This window comes from Electrona antarctica (genome assembly GCF_951216825.1).
Source record: "Electrona antarctica genome assembly, chromosome: 22".
Classification (NCBI taxonomy): Eukaryota; Metazoa; Chordata; class Actinopteri; order Myctophiformes; family Myctophidae; genus Electrona; species Electrona antarctica.
Window position 1 is genome coordinate 26,484,009 of NC_136805.1, and position 20,427 is coordinate 26,504,435.

The window sequence follows — 20,427 nt, forward strand, 5'->3', positions numbered from 1 at the left end:
ACACATTTCATCGTAGTGGTTGATGCCTTGTTCAAGGGCATTTCAGCGGTGGTAATTTTAACGTGTCGGACGGCTGGTTCGAACTGGGAACCTTCCGGTATCTAGACCGCGCCGCTATCCGTTCGGCCACCGCTGCCCGGGACTCGGACTGTGTCTTCCTCACAGAAGACACAGGCTGGGGCGCCAACCCATCCTGCTCCCGGGTTTTTTTTCTTCTAAATAGAAAAACAGAACTTTGTAAGAGGAAAAAAAACACTTTAATTTGATGTATTGAAAATAAATTGTATACGAGAATTTTGTGTATAGGACTGAAATGTGTGCAAAGCCTTTCAAACCATAGGCCTATTATCAGCAATAATGTTTATATGTGGCTTAACGGTATAATCTTTTGGACAGGGGGCGGGGGCATTTGAGCAAGTGGCTATTCAAATATAATTTTACAGCGATTTCTTTATTATTATTACTTGTTACTTGCGCAAGCAGAGCGCGCAAGTACTGCGATCGGCTGGATATGTATGTCGGTGCTGTCCACCGTATGTCAGTGTTGTCCACTAAGGTACATTTGGTGATCAGCTGTATGTATGTATGTATGTATGTATGTATGTATGTCGGGGTAAGAATGGTGGTCCCTTATTGGCTGTTGATGGTGACGTAACTTCGGGTTACTTCAGTAATCTCAGTTGTATAAGTTACTCGAAGAAGAGAGTCATTAAGACGCCCTTCTGCTTTGTCAGCGGCAGAAAGGTAGATTGATAGGAATGACACTCACAGGCCCAACTCCCGGTTTTATACCGAGTGGGTGGGGTTGGGGATGTCACCGTGAGTGACGCTTTCACATCAATGAAATTGTTCGTGAGTACATGAGGGGTCCTGTGCGTCACCTGGTGGTGGGATCCCAAATGACACTTGAGGAAGAGAGTGAGGAACTTAATGCATTTCAAGGTTGGTATAAGGTCAATAACGGGTCTAAAGGATTTAGAACAGCAGTTGTAATAGACATTAGTTAGTAGCAGTACTTGCGCACTCAAGTAGGCCTACTTGTGTGCAAGGCGCAAGTTGGCACCTCGACAGTGAATTTTGTGTGCAAGGCAAGTTGGCACCTCGACAGAGTGAATTTCTAGTTATTTACTAGTCCTACTATAGACTCCAGGACATTACAGCTGGCCACAAAATATCACAGGATCTATTGTGTGTGTGTGTAGCCTCAATATCTCAGTTTGTCACCTCCTTCACATTCAATACATCCTGTGATCCTTTGTGGCCAGATGCAATTTACTGGGGTCTAGTAGGACTGTAGTAAATAATGGTAACACTTACTGATAAGGTTCATGAGATAATCATCATAATTCATCATGATAAAGTCACCTTCCATTTCACCAACAATAATAGGCAAAATTACCAGGGACGCAAAACTTTTTGCAAAAAGCATTTAATTAAATGTAAAATTTGTATAAAACATTGAAGAAAAACACAGAATAAATACATTCTTTGTGAAACAAAGAACAGAATGATTTCAGAATAGTGGAGTGAATTACAAATGGTTGCCAAAGATCAAAGGTCTGTTTCATTCTGAACCAACGCAGCAGCTTTATCTGACTATTTCCATTTATTTTATTTTTTAACGCAAACAACATTTATAACAACATGAAAGCCTGAGTACACAATAAAATTACCCCAAACATGTTTGAAAGTGAAATATCCGTATAATAACATACGCAGACTTCAATCCTTCAAACTTGTGGACTAATGGCAACACACATATCTGTCCTTTGTGAACGGTAGTTGTACACTTATTGCATTAGGGTTCAAATGTTTTAATTTCAGGGACCACCATAACTCTGAGATTGTACAAATGACCCTTACAGGTCCATTTGGTTCCATTTGTACACTCTCGGAGTTACACACCTGTAAGGGTCCCACTTTGAGTTTCAGACTTACTGAAAGACCAAAAAAGAAACGGTTCTCTTCATTCGATGGTAAAAGTAATAAAATGTGCATAATCAGACCGTTTTTTTCCATAAAATCTCTCTTAATCATAAACCCAGTTTTTTATTATAATAATTAGGCTGGATGAAAAGGTGCCTACAGTACATATGAAAGCCTGCTAGGCTAACATACTGTACATACATACCGACCTCAGGATACATCACTGAGGATACGTCCCAGGTGCATCCATGCGATGTATTTTTGAGTGGTGTAAACCACTCCTACAACTGGCTTTGTTAGTCTGTCTGTGCGTAAAAAATGAGCATGGTTGCTACGGTCACCCAGTTCACACGGGTGTGATTTCATTACGTCAGACATTACGTCATACCACAGATGATCAGGCTATATAAGACCTTACACCACTCAGTTCACACGGGTGTGATTTTTGGTTATAGTTATTCTATTTATAGTGACTCATAGGAATAGACTATGTGACAACCGGGTATAGTCTGGTGACCACCGGAGAGACGGGTGACAGCCGGAATGTAGATGGCACCCGGATGAGCAGTATGGGTTAGCGCCCCAGCCTGTGTCCAAGCCCAACAAACCTCGGTGAGGCCTTTAGGCCATTATAATCCACAACTCCTGATGCCTGGTGCTGGGACTCTGGTGGTGGTCTTGTCTTGGCTTCCCTCAGCCAATCACTGAAGCACTTCTCCATGGCTCTCCTGCTATCGTAGCTGCCCACGTTGACGGTGGCAATGACCTTGATGGGCTGCAGCCACTGGACAAACCTCTTCATCTCCACAAAGCTGCTGTGCTCACTGTAGGGGACGCCTGTTGAGACAGAACGTATGTAGAATGAAGTCAGAGTGTTGCCTCCATCAGGCTGAAATACAGCACATTCTCACGTCACATCGTCGGGTTGAGTTATCATGTTTAGAATGAAATGTTTACAGTTGAGTTATAATGTATAGAATTAAATGTTTACTGTTGTGTTATAATGGGGAGAATTAAATGTTCACTGTTGAGTTATAATGGAGAGAATTAAATGTTTACTGTTGAGTTATAATGGAGAGAATGTTTGGGAAGACTGGTTGTTTATATTTGAATTGTATGCAATACCTCTTGTCAACCAGTAGGTGTCCTACCTGACCACAGCATATAAATGTCTCAATGGAAGAGCAGAGAAAAACTCCAACCACTGCACAATGTGTACATGCCACACGCGCACATTGAAAAAAACAACTAAAAAAGCTAGAAGCTAGAAAACATTTTGATGGCTGTACTAATAATAATATCTCAGATCTATGTAGGCTAGCGCTAGTACCCATCGTATTCATTTGTGCCAAATCTGGGGGGACATGAGATCAGTGGAGCTTCTTCTGGTGTTGTGTCCGTGGGTGTTTCTCACTCTGTTGAAGTAGTTTGAAAGGTACATGGGCACACTCGTCCCTTGAGTGTCTTGAAAAGGGCCATTGCAAGTTGCTGTCCTAATTCACCATGAGCCACCCTACCCCACAATGAGCAGGGGTTAGGTGAGTCCTCCTAGGTGTGGTCTAGTAGTAATCTAGTTTGTTTTGAGAGGTCTGTAGTTTGATTTGAGTGCCTTTGAGGTGCTAAAGTACCATGAGGTGCAATCATATTCTTTGGTTGACTTTCCTGATTACCTTTGTTTGCCATTTTATCAGCGGAAAGATTGTTATCTAAAATAAAACACAGATAGATAATCTGTTCTTTCCTTGTGATAACATCCACTCTGATCGTAAAGTCTTTCGCTTTACTGAGGTTAAAATAATGGGTTCCGTTTGGCCTAGGTGTAATGAATAGGTGTAATGACTAGGTGTAATGACTAGGTGTAATGACTAGGTGTAATGACAGTCTAGGTGTAATGACTAGGTGTAATGACTAGGTGTAATGAATGACAGTTGGTTATCGGCGAGCCATGTGCAGTACAGATTTTACCGAGCTCGGATCTAAGGTCTTTTTCAACCTGCATTTTGTCCTTACAGGTCCGCCAAATCTGTGTGTGATAGGAACTGTTTCTAATTTTATTCTTTTGCATTAACCACTTGAACCCCCACTTGAACCCTAGCATCACTATTCTGAGGGGAAATTGGCCGAAAAATAGAGCAGACCAATCAAATGTTTTCTGAAGGATTGAGGATGTCCACATGAACATGAAGCTACACAATGATAGTGCTGTCAAACAAGTCTATGATGCTATCATGAAGGCGTTTAAAGGTTTTTTCTGGATAATCCTCCCTACTATAGAGTGTGCTGACCATATAAGGAGTTCCTCCCTGTCCCCAGTGAGCCCCTGGGGTAAAAGAAACCCTAGTTTCAGTTTTGGTGGCGGGTGGCAAAGCCTTCATCCAATCAGGATGAGAGGGGCCTTCCTCCAATCATGATCGAGTGGGGGCGGGCCTTGGTGCACATGCTGTTGGCCTGTTGCACTTCCCCCCACTGTAGAGCGTGCATGTGCACATTTTGTTACCGGGGCGGACTGGGTGGTTTTCCAAATCACCCAAATCACTGAATGCTCCTTTAATCTGCAATACACATTTATACAATATGTAGTGGGGTGGGGGGGGGGGTCCTTGTTTCAACTCTGGCTCAGCTATGGTTGAGGACCCCCTGCACCCCCCTGTGTGTGTGTGTGTGTGTGTGTGTGTGTGTGTGTGTGTGTGTGTGTGCGTGCATGCGTGCACGTGCGTGCGTGCGTATGTTGTGTGTACCGTAGATGGTGATGTTTCCACGGCGCCAAGGCTGGATGTCCTCCGCGTTGTCCGCCTTCTGACTGAAGGTCCATCCCGTGGGCTTGAAGGCCAGCAGCTGGTCGTACTGAGCCGAGAACCTGCTCAGGTGCTCCTGCAGATGCTGACGAGAGGAGACACAACAACCGAAAGGTTTTTCAGGCCAAGGACCCCATTATATGTTCGGCTAATGTTCCACTCAGAATAGGGATGGGAGGGTTCATGGGACCCTGACGAAGGCTTTAACAGCCGAAATGTGTAGGTCTTTCTTTTTTAATGCTCTTTGCAGAGATGCCGCTTCAATAAAGGCTTTTGTACTTGACTGTAGCAGAGTGTATTGGATCTCTTTTTGTATTAACAGGGATGAGAGGGTTGTTGGTTAATGAAAAAGAACAAAAGTTCCTATCACACAACTTGGCGCTGCCCCTGTAGTAACTCTGAGGAGTCCCGGACCCCCAATTGAAAACCCCTGCTCTAATACTGTACTTAGTAAAACAAACCTGACTTACAACTGCACTTGGCTTTGTTGCATCTACACAAAATCTGCCTGAAATTATCCGATCTACAAGCTCTCGTGTTGATCACTTGTCACGTGTAGAAGCTTGTAGATTCAAATATCTTCCCCAACAATGGCATAATGCCTAATACAGCGATGCCAGGAATAAAGTGATCAACCAAAATTAAACTTCCATAGTAGTCACTGTATAGATTACATTTGCATATAGTAGGATATGCATGTTTATAATTATTAAATACAGCGCACATAATTACATTGAGTCAAAGTGCCTGCGGGGAGATAAGGATGTAATTAATTAGCTACACTTTAATGTTCCCATGCCTTTGATGAGCCTCCTCTAGACAAACATTTTAATTTACACATTAGGGGTATGTGTAATTAATCAAAATCTCTAAATAATTGACAACCCACACTTTAGAAAGTGCTCAGGCTGCAGTTTATAGTTGTTGTTATAGGAAGGAAGGAGTTTCAGACACCCAGAAGGTCCCAAACCTTTTTCAGAGCAGATCTACAAACAGTACTATTATTAACTCAAGTCATCGCAAGATGATGCGTCGTAAGCTTGTAGATCGGCTATTTTCATTCAAACCTCTTCCCCAACCACGTCATGGTAGACTGTTAGTAACTTCAGACTTCCTGAAGCAATTTCACAAAGATTAGTTTCACCGTATAGTATTACGATTAAGCCACGTTCACACCGCCAGAAGCTAGAAAAATACAGCAAGCTAAAATTATTTTGAAGCTGCCTTGCTTTCAGAAAGTGGGTGTGCCCAAGCGACCTGTCACTCAAGTCGAGGCTGGAGCGATCAGAAAATAGACCGTTTGAACAGGCGCGCATTTTAAAGTCTAAAATGTAAAATAGCGGCTGTAGAGGAGAAATAAGTCTATATTTAGTCACTTCATAACCTATTTATGGAGAAATAAATAATATAATATTGGTAAACATACTTTGGTAAATAACCGAACGAGCCGATGGACCGGTCTCCTCCCTCGTACCCCTGCTCATGTGCTCATCTTGGACACTCCTCTCCGCTGTCCTCTCCCACTGCACCAAGATCGAATTAAAATGTATATATTTTAAATAGCGGCTGTGTATGTAATGTTAATGTTGATTTGGCAAGAGCCAACCATATTTATGGAAATAAATAAAATTGTATTAGCCAGCACGTCGTGGAAGCAATTAAAACAGCTTGTGTTTACATGTCGGGTCCGGGCCTTCAGCCCCAAGTCTCCCGGGGAAGGGAGACCCTATATCGTGGCGCTGTCGGTCTGTCACTGACCCTCGACCCCCGGCTGCCCACTGATGTATTCCTATCTCGGAGGAGTAGGAGGCCGCTCCTCCACCCCTCCCTCACCGTTTACACAGCATCCGCAAATGTAATGTTTGCTTCAGATGATGTGAAACATGGACAACTAGTAGGCATACTTTCATTAAAACTTGCATTCAACATTTTACTATGTCATTAATATACCTTAATATACCTTAGAGCTGTTCATTAACATGGTGAATCACATCTTGATGACATCATCAAGATGTGATTCACCATGTTAATGACTTTTTTGAAAATGAGTGAAAATGAGTGAGTTAATAAGTAATTAATAAATAACCATTATCACTGTAGCAGAACGGGTGATGGCCGGGTCTTTTTCTTTGCTACTCGCAGTAGCCATGACTTCACCAAAAGGTTTCAACAAACCAGGCAGGGGGTTGTGCACTGATCAGTGGGCTGTGTGCTTCAACTGTCCTCGGGTTGGGAGAGGTGGGTAATTGTGGGTTGGTCTGTCACAATGTGAATTGAAACCCATTTATTCCTAACGGTTATTATTTAATTTATAAAAGTATGTCGTTGCCCAGCGATTGTAAACAGCGGCTGCACTCGTGCAGGGTGATAGACCGACAGAGCGCGCTGCTCATCCCCTCCCCTCTTCCCGGGGAGAGTTGGGGGGGAAACGGCAGGGGTTTAAAAAACGACTGGTTTAAACTATATTGTTTAGTTCTTTGTCCATCTACAGTATCTAGACCTATTTTTTATTCCAAACGGCAATTTCCGCCCCAAAAAGCGTCACGTCTGCATGCCCGAACCTACCTTGAAGCCGATCTTCATCATGGGCAGGACATGGACCTGTGCTGCCTTCCCGTCCGTGGTGATGAGCCCTCTGATGTGGTCCGACTCCAGACAACACATGGTGTTGTATTTGTCTCGGGACAGACACACCCTGGACCCCAACACCTCCGCCAGCGCTGAAAACAAATGCATGTTTCCATTCACTATTCACCCACGCATAGCCGCTCACTGTTTCTCAAAGTGGGGTCCAGGGACCCCACTTTGTGGGGTCCTTGATGGGGGTTTGAGGGGCTCTGCCACCAAATGTACTACTCTGCCACTAGAATGTGGAATACGCTGATACATCATGCATTAAAATATTTGAATCTCTGGTTTCTTTCAAAATTGGCCTGACAAAAACAAACGGGAGATCACAAGGGGAGGTCATCTTGCCGTTAACGGTAAGCCGAAGGAGTTAGGTGGTTTTGCCAGACAGCGTCGATAGACGAAGTGGTTCCACTGTTGGGAGCACTCACCCAGAAACACCTTCTCTTTGCCCACAGAGTAGGAGCCACACACCACCAGGGTGCGAGGGGCGAGCGTCACTGCCTCGAAGGCCGTGTTGACCGCGAAGCTGATCACCTTGTCCTGCGTGGGGAACGTGTACTCTGGACTGCAGTAACTACAGAGGAGAGAGGGATCAATAGACACATACACGCGCGCACACACACATGCGCGCACACACACATGCGCGCACACACACATGCGCGCACACACACACACACACACACACACACACACACACACACACACACACACACACACACACACACACACACACACACACACACACACACACACACACACACACACACACACACACACACACACACACAGTTAGGGGTCACAGGGTCACTCACGTGGTGTCCAGGTACAGGGTCTGGACTTTACAGCTGAGTATCTCGGGGTACGTCTCCATGGAGGGGTCAGCTCTGAAGTCTCCTGTGTGAAGCACCGTCTGTCCGTCAGGCAGCATGAACAGCAGCATGGCCGATCCTGGACAACTGTGGAATACAACACACACACAGAGAGAGACACACAGGCACGCGCACAGATGCACGTTTTTCAGAAACCTCTTTAGGATTCAGAAAAGTGCTTCTCAAAAATAACAGATACAAGCTCACAGCGTGTGACTTCATGCCAGGCTGCACAGGCTGTACAGGCTGTACATGATACATCTGCCATTTTTGATTTATTTTTTTAAACATTACACTCCCCATGAAGCCTTGAATTAGTGGAATTTTGTTTTTGGTCTTCGTAATCACAAATTGCACAGGACAGATATGACAAATGATTTAAATATACAAATAAATCACTGACACATTCAATAATTTTTAATAATGTTTTCTTTCCAAATAATGTACAAAATAGTGGAAACAGTTGATCTACAAGCTTGTAAGCTTAGATGGATCTGCCATTTCTTCTATTTTTGAAAAATGTATGGACATTTGTCAATATGGAAACTATTGACGATCATGCAAAAAATAATTTCGATTATCTCAAATTATTGCGATTAGGCGTGTTTAGTGGCGTGGTCAAGCGATGGCGGAGCAGCGGCTCCTCAGTTGTGTGACTCACTGGTTGGCGTCCAACAGGGTGACTCTGACACTGTCCACTGTCATCTGGACGTTCATGGGCAGGATATGGACATACTGCTCTGACACCTTCAGCTTGCTCATCACCAGGTTACCTGTGATCTGAAACATGCATGCGCGCGAGTGCACACACACACACACACACGCACACGCACACGCGCGCACACACACACACACACACACACACACACACACACACACACACACACACACACACACACACACACACACACACACACACACACACACACACACACTTAGTTTTGACCTTTTTTCCTAATTCAGTTGCAGGTGCAGGAGGCCTATTGTGTAATAAAGAATATTAAATTATTAAATAATGAGTCAGTGATTCATGAATTGTGGAGCTCAAGCACATGGCTTTGAAGTGCAGGCTGCAGCAGATCTACAAGCTCTCAACATGTCATGCTGCAAAGCATTGTGGGCTTGTAGATCAGCTATTTTGATTTAAAAAATGAAAAAATAAACAAAGACAATAATTTAAATATATTTTTATGTTCGAATTTCGTGCCATCTAACAAAGCTTTGAATATCATTTTTTTGCGTCGTAATGCCTGATTTATACTTAACTGCGTGCCGAAGATTGCCGATCTACAAGCTCCCAATGTGTCGCAGATATGTTGTGAGCTTGTAGATGGGTCTTGAGCTGAAAGGTTTGGGAGTCACTGCTATAAGAGACTGGACAGGGAACAGTTGCAAACGGCAACTGGTTGGCAGAGGCATAAAGAAACCCATACGGTTATTTCTAGCGCTTCACTTAAAATGCAAACGAAGTACATTGTTGCTGAGAATTGACAAACCGCGGGGGGATTGGAATTCATGGCAACACTGAGGAAAAGTTGATTAAGGCGGTGTAGCGGATAAACGAATCAAGCATTTTCCTCCCTGCACAGTGGCTAAGCACAGCTGACGGGGTGATTTAGCTCTTAGTTTTTTTAAGAAAGGAAAATAAACCACCTGTGAGAGTAATCTCTTTTGGACCACAATACTTCAAAGTTGGCAATTTGAAGAGCTTTTAATCTTTTTTTTTTTTTTTTCTATCAATAACTTTTCTGGGGTACATTCGCAGTTGAGGACTCAGAACTCAGATGATGATGGAATAAAATATGGGGTCAAAATAAAGTGCGGTAAATCCAGTACAGTCAAACACTTTGTCTAAAAGGATATAACCGAAAAAGTCCTTGCGGTCTTGTTTCCATTCAGATCCTGGGTATTCAATTCATAATCATGACATGAAAAATAACAACAAAATTCAAATCATCATATAAAATAATAATAATTAAAAAAATATGCTCTATAGGGTTGTCTCGCAATTATTTGTCATAATTGCCAATAGTTGATCTACAAGCTTACCACACGTCAAGAACTGACCTGCTATTTCTGGTATTTTTGAAAAAGTATGGACATTTTTTAACATGGAAACGATTGACGATTATGCAAAGATAATTGCGATTATCTCAAATAATTGCGATTAGGCGATTATGTAATAATTGTGACAGGCCTATTTTACAGTCTAGATTGGGGGTCCCACATAAAATAATTGTATCAAGTGGGGGTCCGCTACTGCACAGGGTCAACAACACACTCACTCTGTTGCAGTAGATGGGGACTGTGGAGCTCTTCTTCAGGCCTCCATAGTGGTCTGAGTGGAAGTGGGTGAGGAAGTACGACGAGATGCCCTCAATCACGCCATAATTGAAGGCGTCAATAGCAAATTTGGTGCCTGAACACAAAGAACATGATTATTAGATTCATGTATTGTAGAATACAAAACAAATTGATACATGGATAGATAGATACAGTATGTCCCAAGTCTACTGTACTGTAGTGGGCAGAGGTTCTCAAACTTTATCATGTCAAGGACCCCCAAATTAATATGCATTTGGTTGTGGACCCTCATCTGAAAATAATTTGTGCCAGGGGCATTTGTGTACATAGCAGATGTACAAGGTTGGTAGATCTTGCCATTCTCAAGCATTTAACGGAATTATATTGCCACACTGTAATTTCACCTCATAAAAACACAAGACACAGACACAAACACCCAATTAATCCATTAAGACCGGGAAAGCTTCTGTGTCATTTTAGATTTTAACCACTTTAAACATTATAGTATACTTTGTCTATTCAAAAGTAGATATACTGTACAAAAGCAGATATACTGTACAAGCTCACAGAGCTTGTAGATCTGCTATATAAAAAATGTAAAAATGTGTGCAAATTGCACAAAATGTGTGCATTTCTTTTTTGAATTTTGAAATTTGAAGTCGGTGGGGCGAACGGTTCTCGAGTTACAGTGCGTGGATTACAGGCGTACACACGTACACACAGAGACATGGTGCATATATATATATATATATATATATATATATATATATATATATATATATAATTATTATTATTTTATATAATTTTAATACAAGCATTCTCCTAGCAGTCTTCAGTCACCTGGGATCTTCTTGTAGAAGGGACATTGTCTGGTGTCCCCTGGCTCTCCATCCCTGCTCCACCTACTCCACCCTCTCCCCGCTGGCCTGCCACCTCTCCCTGCACCTCCCTCAGCTCTTCTCCTCCCCGCTGGCCTGCCACCTCTTCCTACACCTTCTTCGGCTCCCGCTGCCTGGCTGTCACCCATGGTCCCCGTGTCACCTCCTGCAATGTGGCTGTGTGGAACGCCGGAGGAGGTGACAGCCCTGCTCCTGCCCCGCCTGCCTCTCCTCTCGCCTCGCCTTTGCGCAGAGCTCTCCGCCGCCGGCGAGCTGTGAGCAGCACTCTCCACCTTCTCCTCCTCCTAGGGGTGCAAATAGTTAATCAATTTAAATTGTTTTGCGACAAAGTCACAAGTGTAACATTGTTGCTATGTATAAAGGATTAAACAAAGAAAAACATAGCTTCTCAATTATTTGATTAATCAAAACATTATCATTCCAATAATAGCCTGCATAATTGATAGCAGGCCTACCTCCTTCTCCTTGAGGGGCTTGAGCCCGAAAAAGACCCCAATGTCCGTCTGCTTCTTCCCCGCCTGGCTCTGTCCCAATCGAGGCGCCATGACGACGGACTGAGATGCTTGAGACAGTGAGCTTTGAGACGAGGAAAGGTCTTGATGAGGAAACAAGGCAGGTTCGTCTAAAACTCCACGAGGCACTTCTATTGAACCAGAGAGCGTCTGTCGCAGTCGGTCTAAAACCTTGCTCTGTGGGGACCGGAGGCAGCCGGAGCCGTGCGCTTTCCCCTGGTTTTGGCTTTCCTCTCTGCTGGAGCTGGGGGGGTGTGCAGCAGCTGCAGAGTCAGGCCCCTGATTACCAGGCCCTGACGAGGTGCCCGGATCCACCTGGGTAACACAATAATAACATTTGACTTGACAGTTTAATTGTGTTTTTGGCATTCAACATTGGAACATAATAATAAAAAAGAGATACATTTCTTTTGCATTTTAGGCTTTGCAAAGAAAAACTGCACAGGGCAGATATGACTAATGTACTAATAATTAAAATAAATCATGTATTATGGCCCAAACAATGCCATATTATTAATCATTTTAGACTAAACAAATCACACCCATGTGAAGTGAGAGTGGTGCAACTCCGTGTGGGGGTCCCCGGGGGGTCCCCGGAAGTTCCAGACACACAGGACCACGGCCAGGGTGCCGGCCCAGTTCCGGCAAGCCGCCCCACGTCCAAAACGGTAGAGAAATGAGAGTTACCATGTGGGGGTCCCTCTACTGTATTGTACTGTACTGTCACTGTACTGTACTGGCACACCCAAAATCATCATATATACAGTTAATATGTGCGTGTGTGTTTGTGTGTGTGTTAGGTTGCGCACAGGTGGTGAAAAACAGCCATGCTGTTTTCGTGCTCATACCCACCCAGGCAGGCAGGCACTCAGACCCACCCAGGCAGGCAGGCAGGCACCCACCCACACACATAGCTCCATAAGGGAGTGGTTGCACCACTCAAAAAAGAAAAGAAAACATAGTTGAAATAGCCAATCTACAAGCTCAGCTAGAAGATCTGCTATTTCTGCAATTTTTGTGTTGGATGTATGTAAATGTATGAAACTAGAATTTCGCGGGCCTTCGGCCCGCTCATCCCAGAGTTGCGTTGCCCCGCGTTGCGATACAGAAGTCCCCAGATACAGAAGTCCACAGTGACACGCGTTGTATGTAGCTGTTTTGTGCTGCAGCGCTTGCGCGCGTGCGTGTAGTGTTGTTGTTCTTATCCATATATGCGCCTCGGTTCGTCCTGATTGTACGACGTCAGGTGTCGACACGGTCGTGTTTGCATTATTGTAACTGTGTATGTAATCGCGGTGCTCTCCGTCCAAGTTAGAATCAGTGTAGAACCTGTGTTGTTGTTGTTCTTCTTCTACGTTTGGTTTCCGGCAGGCTGTACACTGTGTGTGTGTGCACGCGTGTGTGTGTGTGTGTGTGTACTGTGTAACTTCCGGTAGTGTTTCCGGAAGTGTGAAAGGTATCACGAAAAACACGTGGGTCACGTCAGTGGCGGCTGGTGACTTTTGTCCTAGAGAGGGCGCTCTGAAAATATCAAGAAAATATGCACTATAGGTATCATCACATTCAATGGAAGGCTTTTAAAAATACAAAATAAACATGGCATTGCCAAACATGGCTAATTTCACTGCATTTTCCATGTAGATTGAGGCTACATTTTTTTTTTTGTCATTGTCTTGTTGTTCCATTATGAAAATGAATTATTATCTTTACCTGGCTCCATGTGGCTCATCATTCATGTTTTTCTAGCGTCTGTGTTGACTGTGTGTTAAACTATATGTCAAACTGTGTTGTGATGTTTATGCTGCCCCCAAGTGGTTTGTGGTGTGAATAACATTGATCGCACACATTTTTCGACCCAGTGGCTTTCTATCGTTTGTATTGAAGTCTGAATCATAGCCACGTTGACAACGTTTGTAATAAACCAACCCGTTTGTAAATCCGTCAAGATTTGAGCGAGTTCTGACTGTTTATGTTTGAGCTGCCATTGAACATACTGTACTGTAGCCCCGAAGTAAGATGGCTGGCGGGTGAACGACGTCAGAAACTCCGCCTTGAGCCATCTAGTGTTTGTATATATCTATGCTCCAGATGAACGCGCAGCAACATGTGACACTCAGTAACCAATCAGAAACGTCACACAACGTAAACAACATGTGACATTTCATGGCAGCAGAATACAACGTGGCAGCATAATACAACTTGTAATCACTGCCTTTGGTTAGTGGTTCCTTATATTCTATAATATTGACGTTTGTGGATTGCTAATGTTAAATAAATTACAGGCTGCAGATGTCATTTCTCCGTCATTCTTATTCACGTTTTATTCAGGGGTTGTGCATGGTGGTGCGGCGCACCAGCGCCTCCTATGGACCGGCCGCCACTGGGTCACGTGGTGGGGTTGTGAGCCATTGGGAAGGGGTGATGTAGTGTTGCCAGGTCCACGTATTGTAAGCGAGTGGTAGTGTGTGTAAGTATAGGCTGTAGGCTGTAGGAAGTCAGGGTTTGCGGTGTTGTTTACATAGTGGCATCAATGTTGGCGGTGCAGCCAATGAAAAGAGGGGAATCACGGGATGCAGTGTTGCCAGGTCCGCGAATTGTAAGCGAGTTGTAAGTAGCGTGTTGAATGGCATTTTTTCTGGGCTTGTTTTAATAGACCTGGCAACATGTGAGTGTGTGCGTGCGGGGGTGTGGGTGCTTGGGGAGATATTGTTTGTTGTGAAGAGATACAATGCCGGCGTGGGTGTGGAAGGGAGGCAACGTTGGTGTCAGTGCAATGAGTGATGTTCCGCGGTTGGTGTTGAGGGGCGGCGTTCGGCGCGATATGAGGAGATAGCGGCCGAACGACGCGGAGGGTAAGTGTGTGACGTGACTGCCGTGTGAGTGTAGTGTGTTGCAGTGTGTCAGTGACGTGTCAGTGATGTATGCAGTGTGTGACTTTGGGTCCCTTTTCCTGGGTTGGGTACAACTTCTCACTTGTATATATAGATATTGTCAAGGATTCTGATCACTATCTGAAATATTTGCAATTAGCCACTCATGTAATAACTGTGACTTTAATAACGCATAATATTTTGTCATTATACCTGGGAGTTGTCGGGGAAAGGCGAGGCACCCTGCTCTCCGGTCCCGGCTTCCAGGTCATCGGCGAAAGTGCCGAAAAGCTCATCGTCGCTGAACAGCATCAAGGAGTCGTTGTCTGACTCGCGTTCAGTCACACTATGAAGGAGCGAGCCCCCAACGATCTCCTCCTCCTCCTCTTCTTCTGGGAACTTCGACAAAGGTGAATAGGAGATTTCATCGTCGTCACTGTCGGGAGAAAAGTCAGCTTTTATGAAACCTCCTTGAGGAGAAAAGTCTGTTTTTACGACAACTCCTTGAGGAGAAAAGTCTGTTTTTACGACAACTCCTTGAGGAGAAATGTCAGTTTTTACGACAGCGTCTTCAGGAGAAACATCCGTTTTTATGAAAGCCTCTTGAGAGGCCTGGCTTCCCCCGCCTGAGTTGGGAGGCTTTGGTGTCGACGACACTTCGGTTTTACTCCCCTGGGAAGAGCTGGTGGACTTGTTGCTTCCTCTGGAGGAGGTCGATGACCAGCCTTTCCTCTTCTTGAAATCCGCCGGGCCGGGCGAGCGCAGCAACAGGAGGCCGTTTGCGACCTTCGGCGTCGGTGGCGGCGTCGGAAAGTCGCTGTCGACGGGCGAGCGCTGAGGTTGGACAGAGAGGAGAGGCTGACAGCGCTGTCCTGTGAGTAGTGACGGGACGATATGAAAATGACATTACAATAATTGCAATTGAGCTTATTTATCGCAATGTTCAAAATAAGCTCAAAAGTGAAAAGTTTTGCTTTTGTTAACCACTTGAACCCCCAGCATCCCTATTCTGGGGGGGAATGTTTGCCAAAAATAGATTCGTGAAGAGTGAAATAAGAACGATCTTTACAGGTCCGTTATATAAAGCATAGTGGTACTGAATTTGCAGCTATACAAAAGCTAATTTATCCTAGTGTGTGACAGAGGACAATTTCACGATAAATGAAAATCTTTGCGATAAGATAATTGTGATTTTCTTTTTTATTATCAGGATAATAACAATTATGGTCCCATCCCTACCTGTGAGCTGTCTAAAATGGACCCAGAGGCCGGTGGTCCGGCGAGACCACCGAGGCTGGACTCTGCAGGGGTCTGTCTTTCCAGGAGACAGACGGGGTCCCCAGATGCCCGGCTGTGTGCCAGCAGCGTGTGACTGTACCTCCTGTAGTGGCTTGGAATGGTAGACGTGCACTGGAAGCCGTCAGGGCACTCTGTATGGACAACGGATTATGTACAATTATTAATTAACTACTACAACAAAGAGCCTTTTTAATGTTTTTGTTCATTATTTACCCAGGGTAGTTACTAAGCACAAGTGCTCATTTTCAGGATCCTAGGCACGAAAATGTTTGAGAACCACTGCTTTAGGCCACAGCTGCCCATGTTGAGTGTTCTATGCTTGCTGTATCATTAACCACTTTAAGCCTGATAGGCTTACAACAGATAGCGAAAATAGCCGATCTATAAGCTTGGCTATATTCACAAACCAACTTTATGTCAAAGTCGGTTGAGGCCAGGGTTTAAATTGTCCACTCATCTTTTAGAATGTGTTTTATATCCTATTTTAATTAAACTGTTAAAATTGTGGGGTGGAACCACAAAACTCACATCCTCATAACCTCATATCCCAAACTATTGCTTTTCAAGATTCCAAAAAGTAGCAAAAGTAGCAGATCTACAAGTTCGAAATCACGCTGCGTTTCGAGCATGTGGATCTGCTACTTTCTTTTTTTTAAATATTTGTTTTTGGCTTTTCTGTCTTTATTGATAGAAGATAGACAGGAAAGAGGGAGAGAGAGAAGGGGAGAGACATGCAGCAAAGGTCTTCATGAACGGGACTCGACAGGCCAAAGCCTATATGTGGCATGCGCCTGAACCAGTGACGTAGACTCCGTGGGGGGCGGCGGGGCTCGAGCCCCCATGATGAATTAGACCTGAATATGTATACAGTATATTCGCCTAGTCGGTTCGTCCCGTTTGTACCGCGCCAGGTCGCGCCGCGCCCGTTCGCGCAATTCTCGTCTTTGAATTGACTTTGTATGTAATCGCGCAGCTCTAACCATCCAAGTCTGAACGCACGTTAACACCTTTTGTCCGGCATTCAAATGCTAATCTTGTTTAACCTGCCAGGTAGGGTACAGTACTGTACTCTGCTTAGGCTACTTGTTCACAATGAAAAGGAGTAGCCTACCAGATGACTCAGTGCTGCAATCATGGCATTTAAACAAACATGCTCTTATAATCTACAAACACTGTGACACGTTTAAAGAGTGTTACAAATAAGTGTTTAGAACCTAAACGCTTGGGTTTAGGGTGGAATGAAAAAAACAACAACTTTTTTCCCCCCGTTGCGGCGTGCGCCCCCATGACGATTATAAAAACATTTCATCTCTGGCCTGAACCACTTGGCCAGCGGGCGCCTATAAATCTGCTACTTTTGATGATTTTGTGTGATGCTGTGATATGATCAAATTAATTAATTAATTTACGAATAAACACAAAAAGTTAGAATATGGTTATGAGAGGTTTCTGCCCGACAGCAACGATATAAAACGAATTGAGAACACTGCCTTTGTCGTGGTCCTCTCTGGGGGCGTCCAGGCACTCGGTGACGTGCCACCGTTGCGTCTGGACCACCAAGATGGAGAAGGGCATCTGACAGATGGGACACCACCTGTCACCTCCTGAGCACTGTGGTGGCTCCCCTCCATCAGGCTGCGATCCGCCAGCGCTGACCTCACCTGTAGTGGTGGGAAAACAAATAAACGTATCAATACTGCAAAACATTTTCTTGAAAATAGCAGATCTACTAGCTCACAACACGTCACTAAATGCAACAGCAACACGTTGTGAGCTTGTAGTATTTTCTAAATAATGTCAGGATGAAAATGGGTGCAGTGGTCCTTTGAGTACAACTATTAAGTACAGTAGATGTACTTAGTTACTTTCCGCCCCTGCTTACCTGCACAGCCATTACTAATATTCACACGTCCACTCGTCAGGTCTCTGTCAACCTGAACTGCTTTGCTTCTCTTCACAGCAGAGGGCTTCCCAGAGGAGTTAGAGTCATTGTTTTTCACACTTTTTCTTTTCTTAGAGTCATTGTTGACGTTTTTTCCTTTCTTGGAAGTAGAGGGTCCGTCTCCGGTTGTCGCCGGTCCCTCTCCGGTCCCGGATTTCCTCTTTTTCCTCAGAGGTTTGTAGTCCCAAATGTCATCCTCGCATTCGTCTTGCTGTGACATTTGGGGGAGGAACACAACATGGAGGCTGCGATGCAGATGCCTGTACACAGCCTGTTCAAAACAAAAGCATGTTGGAATGGATCACTTTCATCTGGGCTTCCATTATACAGTGGTCCCCCCCAGCAAAAATAAATGAAAGAGGATCCAAATCTTATCTTAGACCTATCGACCCTAACCCTGTTTCACACTTCAGCTATATCAAACATAGCTGATCTGCGAGTAGCTTGTAGATCAGCTATTTTTCAAAATAGGTTTGAATAGGTTAACAGTAACACTAATCTTCTCTCATTGGGCTCCCTGGCACAACATATTTTCAGATGGGGGTCCTTGGCCAAAAATCTATTTCCTTACATGTTGCCCTGAGAATCAGACATACTGTACAGACTTTCTCCCCGGAGTGCAAATATAACATTTTTCATTTATTGTCTGTTACGTTGTATCATTGCACCCGTTACAGTGTATATTAATAATATGACAGCATTATATGACTGAGTTACATTGTTGTAACATATCTAAAGTTAGCATTCCATAAAGGGTTGACATGAACGGTTGCTCGACTGGAGTGGAGCAGGTGGAGTTTGCTTTCAGGTTGACCGACGGGCAAGTGCATTCTGTCTTGATTAAATATTATTGGCTACTACTCATTAGAACAATGTTACCTTAACTGTCTAGCAGTTGCACTCATTTTGTTTTTCAAAGTGACTGTCACCACTTGGCAGTTATCGATTGCATCGTATGTTCTAACTTCTAACACAATTTGTACCTATCATTTTATAATGGACGGTTTACTTTTTGGGCAAGTAGAACATTGTCCTTGACCGACGGGCAAGTGCCTCTGAGACCTTAGTGTCATTGTGTCAAGCATGTGTTAGAATTACAATTTAGGCATTCAGATGCTCTTAAACCAGGGCAATTTACAGTAAGCAAGAACAACACATGCCATGGTAATACAGCCTTTGCATACCCTGCAAGATTGTCGAGGCTAGGACAAGTGGAGTCTGAAGAGGTGAGTTTTCAGACTACTGCTACACAAGATATCTGTTATTAAGAATACTACTACTTCTACTGCTATGCCACCAAAATGTGGAATGCCAAACCAACAGTCATGAAAAAGAGTGAATCCTACTCTCCTTCAAACCCACTCTAAAAGAGAGCACAGGTGGCTGCAATACGAACTGGTCCATGTAAAAAACAAAACAAAAAACAAGCCTGAACTGTTTACTAATGTTCTTTTTCAATTAGTACTCGTTTTTATGATGTTTTTGAATAGCATTGTATATTGCCTGTCAAAGCCATAGTGCTTTCTTGGGTTCAATCCTTTTAGCATTGCATTTGTATTAAACTGTATTCCTCTGTGCTTTAATTGTTTTGCAAACTGTTAATACAGTATTCAATCAATCAATCAATCAATCAATTAATCAATCAATCAAATGATGTTACCGATACAGCATGCTTTTTTATATACATGGTATTTGTTACATTGCTTTTAACGCATTGTAACTGTAATTTGTCATTTACATTTACCCTAAACGTTATTACATATCTGTTCCATTGTTTTTAAGCAGTAGCCTGACAGGTGACAGCTCACAGCTGTCTCTTTTCGGCAAGCGACAGCATCGTACCACGGATATAAATGATACATGAATATATAATAAACAAATAGATAATAAACAAACTATTAATGTGTATTCTATTGACATGATCGTACACACTTACCGCCAGTAGAAGAACACAGTAAAGACAAGCCAGGACGCACAGCAACACTTTCCACACGTTTCACAAATCACAACAACGTCATTAACTATAACAATAAAATCACAAATACTCACAATAAAGACAATATCAACGTTATGACTTTATCATGTAGTAAAAATCAAGATACGTTGAGAGCGTGATTTGCGGCAGCGGTGGCCGAGCGGATAGCGGCGCGGTCTAGATACCGGAAGATTCCCAGTTCGAATCAGCCGTCCGACACGTTAAAATTACCACCGCTGAAATGCCCTTGAACAAGGCATCAACCACTACGATGAAATGTGTTCTATGAGCAGGGCCTGGCTGGAAACAAGTTCTTGAGCTTAGCCCAGATACCCTGGGTAAATATAGATTTCATTTCATTTCATTTCATGCTGTGATTGATTACAAATATGCATTACTGTCGAA

General features: G+C 43.8%; 1 protein-coding gene across 1 annotated transcript; it reads right to left on the minus strand.

The window, feature by feature from the left end:
• Nucleotides 1–1,413: 1,413 nt before the first annotated feature.
• On the minus strand, nucleotides 1,414–18,290 carry dclre1a (DNA cross-link repair 1A (PSO2 homolog, S. cerevisiae)). The gene is made up of 13 exons (XM_079492306.1): nucleotides 17,988–18,290; nucleotides 17,593–17,766; nucleotides 16,046–16,236; nucleotides 15,020–15,673; nucleotides 11,880–12,251; nucleotides 11,366–11,708; nucleotides 10,507–10,640; nucleotides 8,883–9,001; nucleotides 8,165–8,308; nucleotides 7,781–7,926; nucleotides 7,287–7,441; nucleotides 4,665–4,806; nucleotides 1,414–2,763 (listed from the first exon to the last, which is right to left on the minus strand). The coding sequence occupies exons 1-13, from the start codon at nucleotides 18,265–18,267 to the stop codon at nucleotides 2,501–2,503; spliced, it is 3,117 nt and encodes a 1,038-aa protein (XP_079348432.1). The 5' UTR covers nucleotides 18,268–18,290; the 3' UTR covers nucleotides 1,414–2,500.
• Nucleotides 18,291–20,427: the final 2,137 nt, after the last annotated feature.

Excerpts from the sequence above, each read along its gene's own strand:
- dclre1a (XM_079492306.1), bottom strand. The coding sequence starts at position 18,267 with ATGTCACAGCAAGACGAATGCGAGGATGACATTTGGGACTACAAACCT. Across the intron at positions 11,709-11,879 it reads AGCCCCTCAAGGAGAAGGAG|GAGGAGGAGAAGGTGGAGAG; the intron begins GTAGGCCTGCTA and ends TTGCACCCCTAG. Across the intron at positions 7,927-8,164 it reads ACCCTGTACCTGGACACCAC|TTACTGCAGTCCAGAGTACA; the intron begins GTGAGTGACCCT and ends TCTCCTCTGTAG.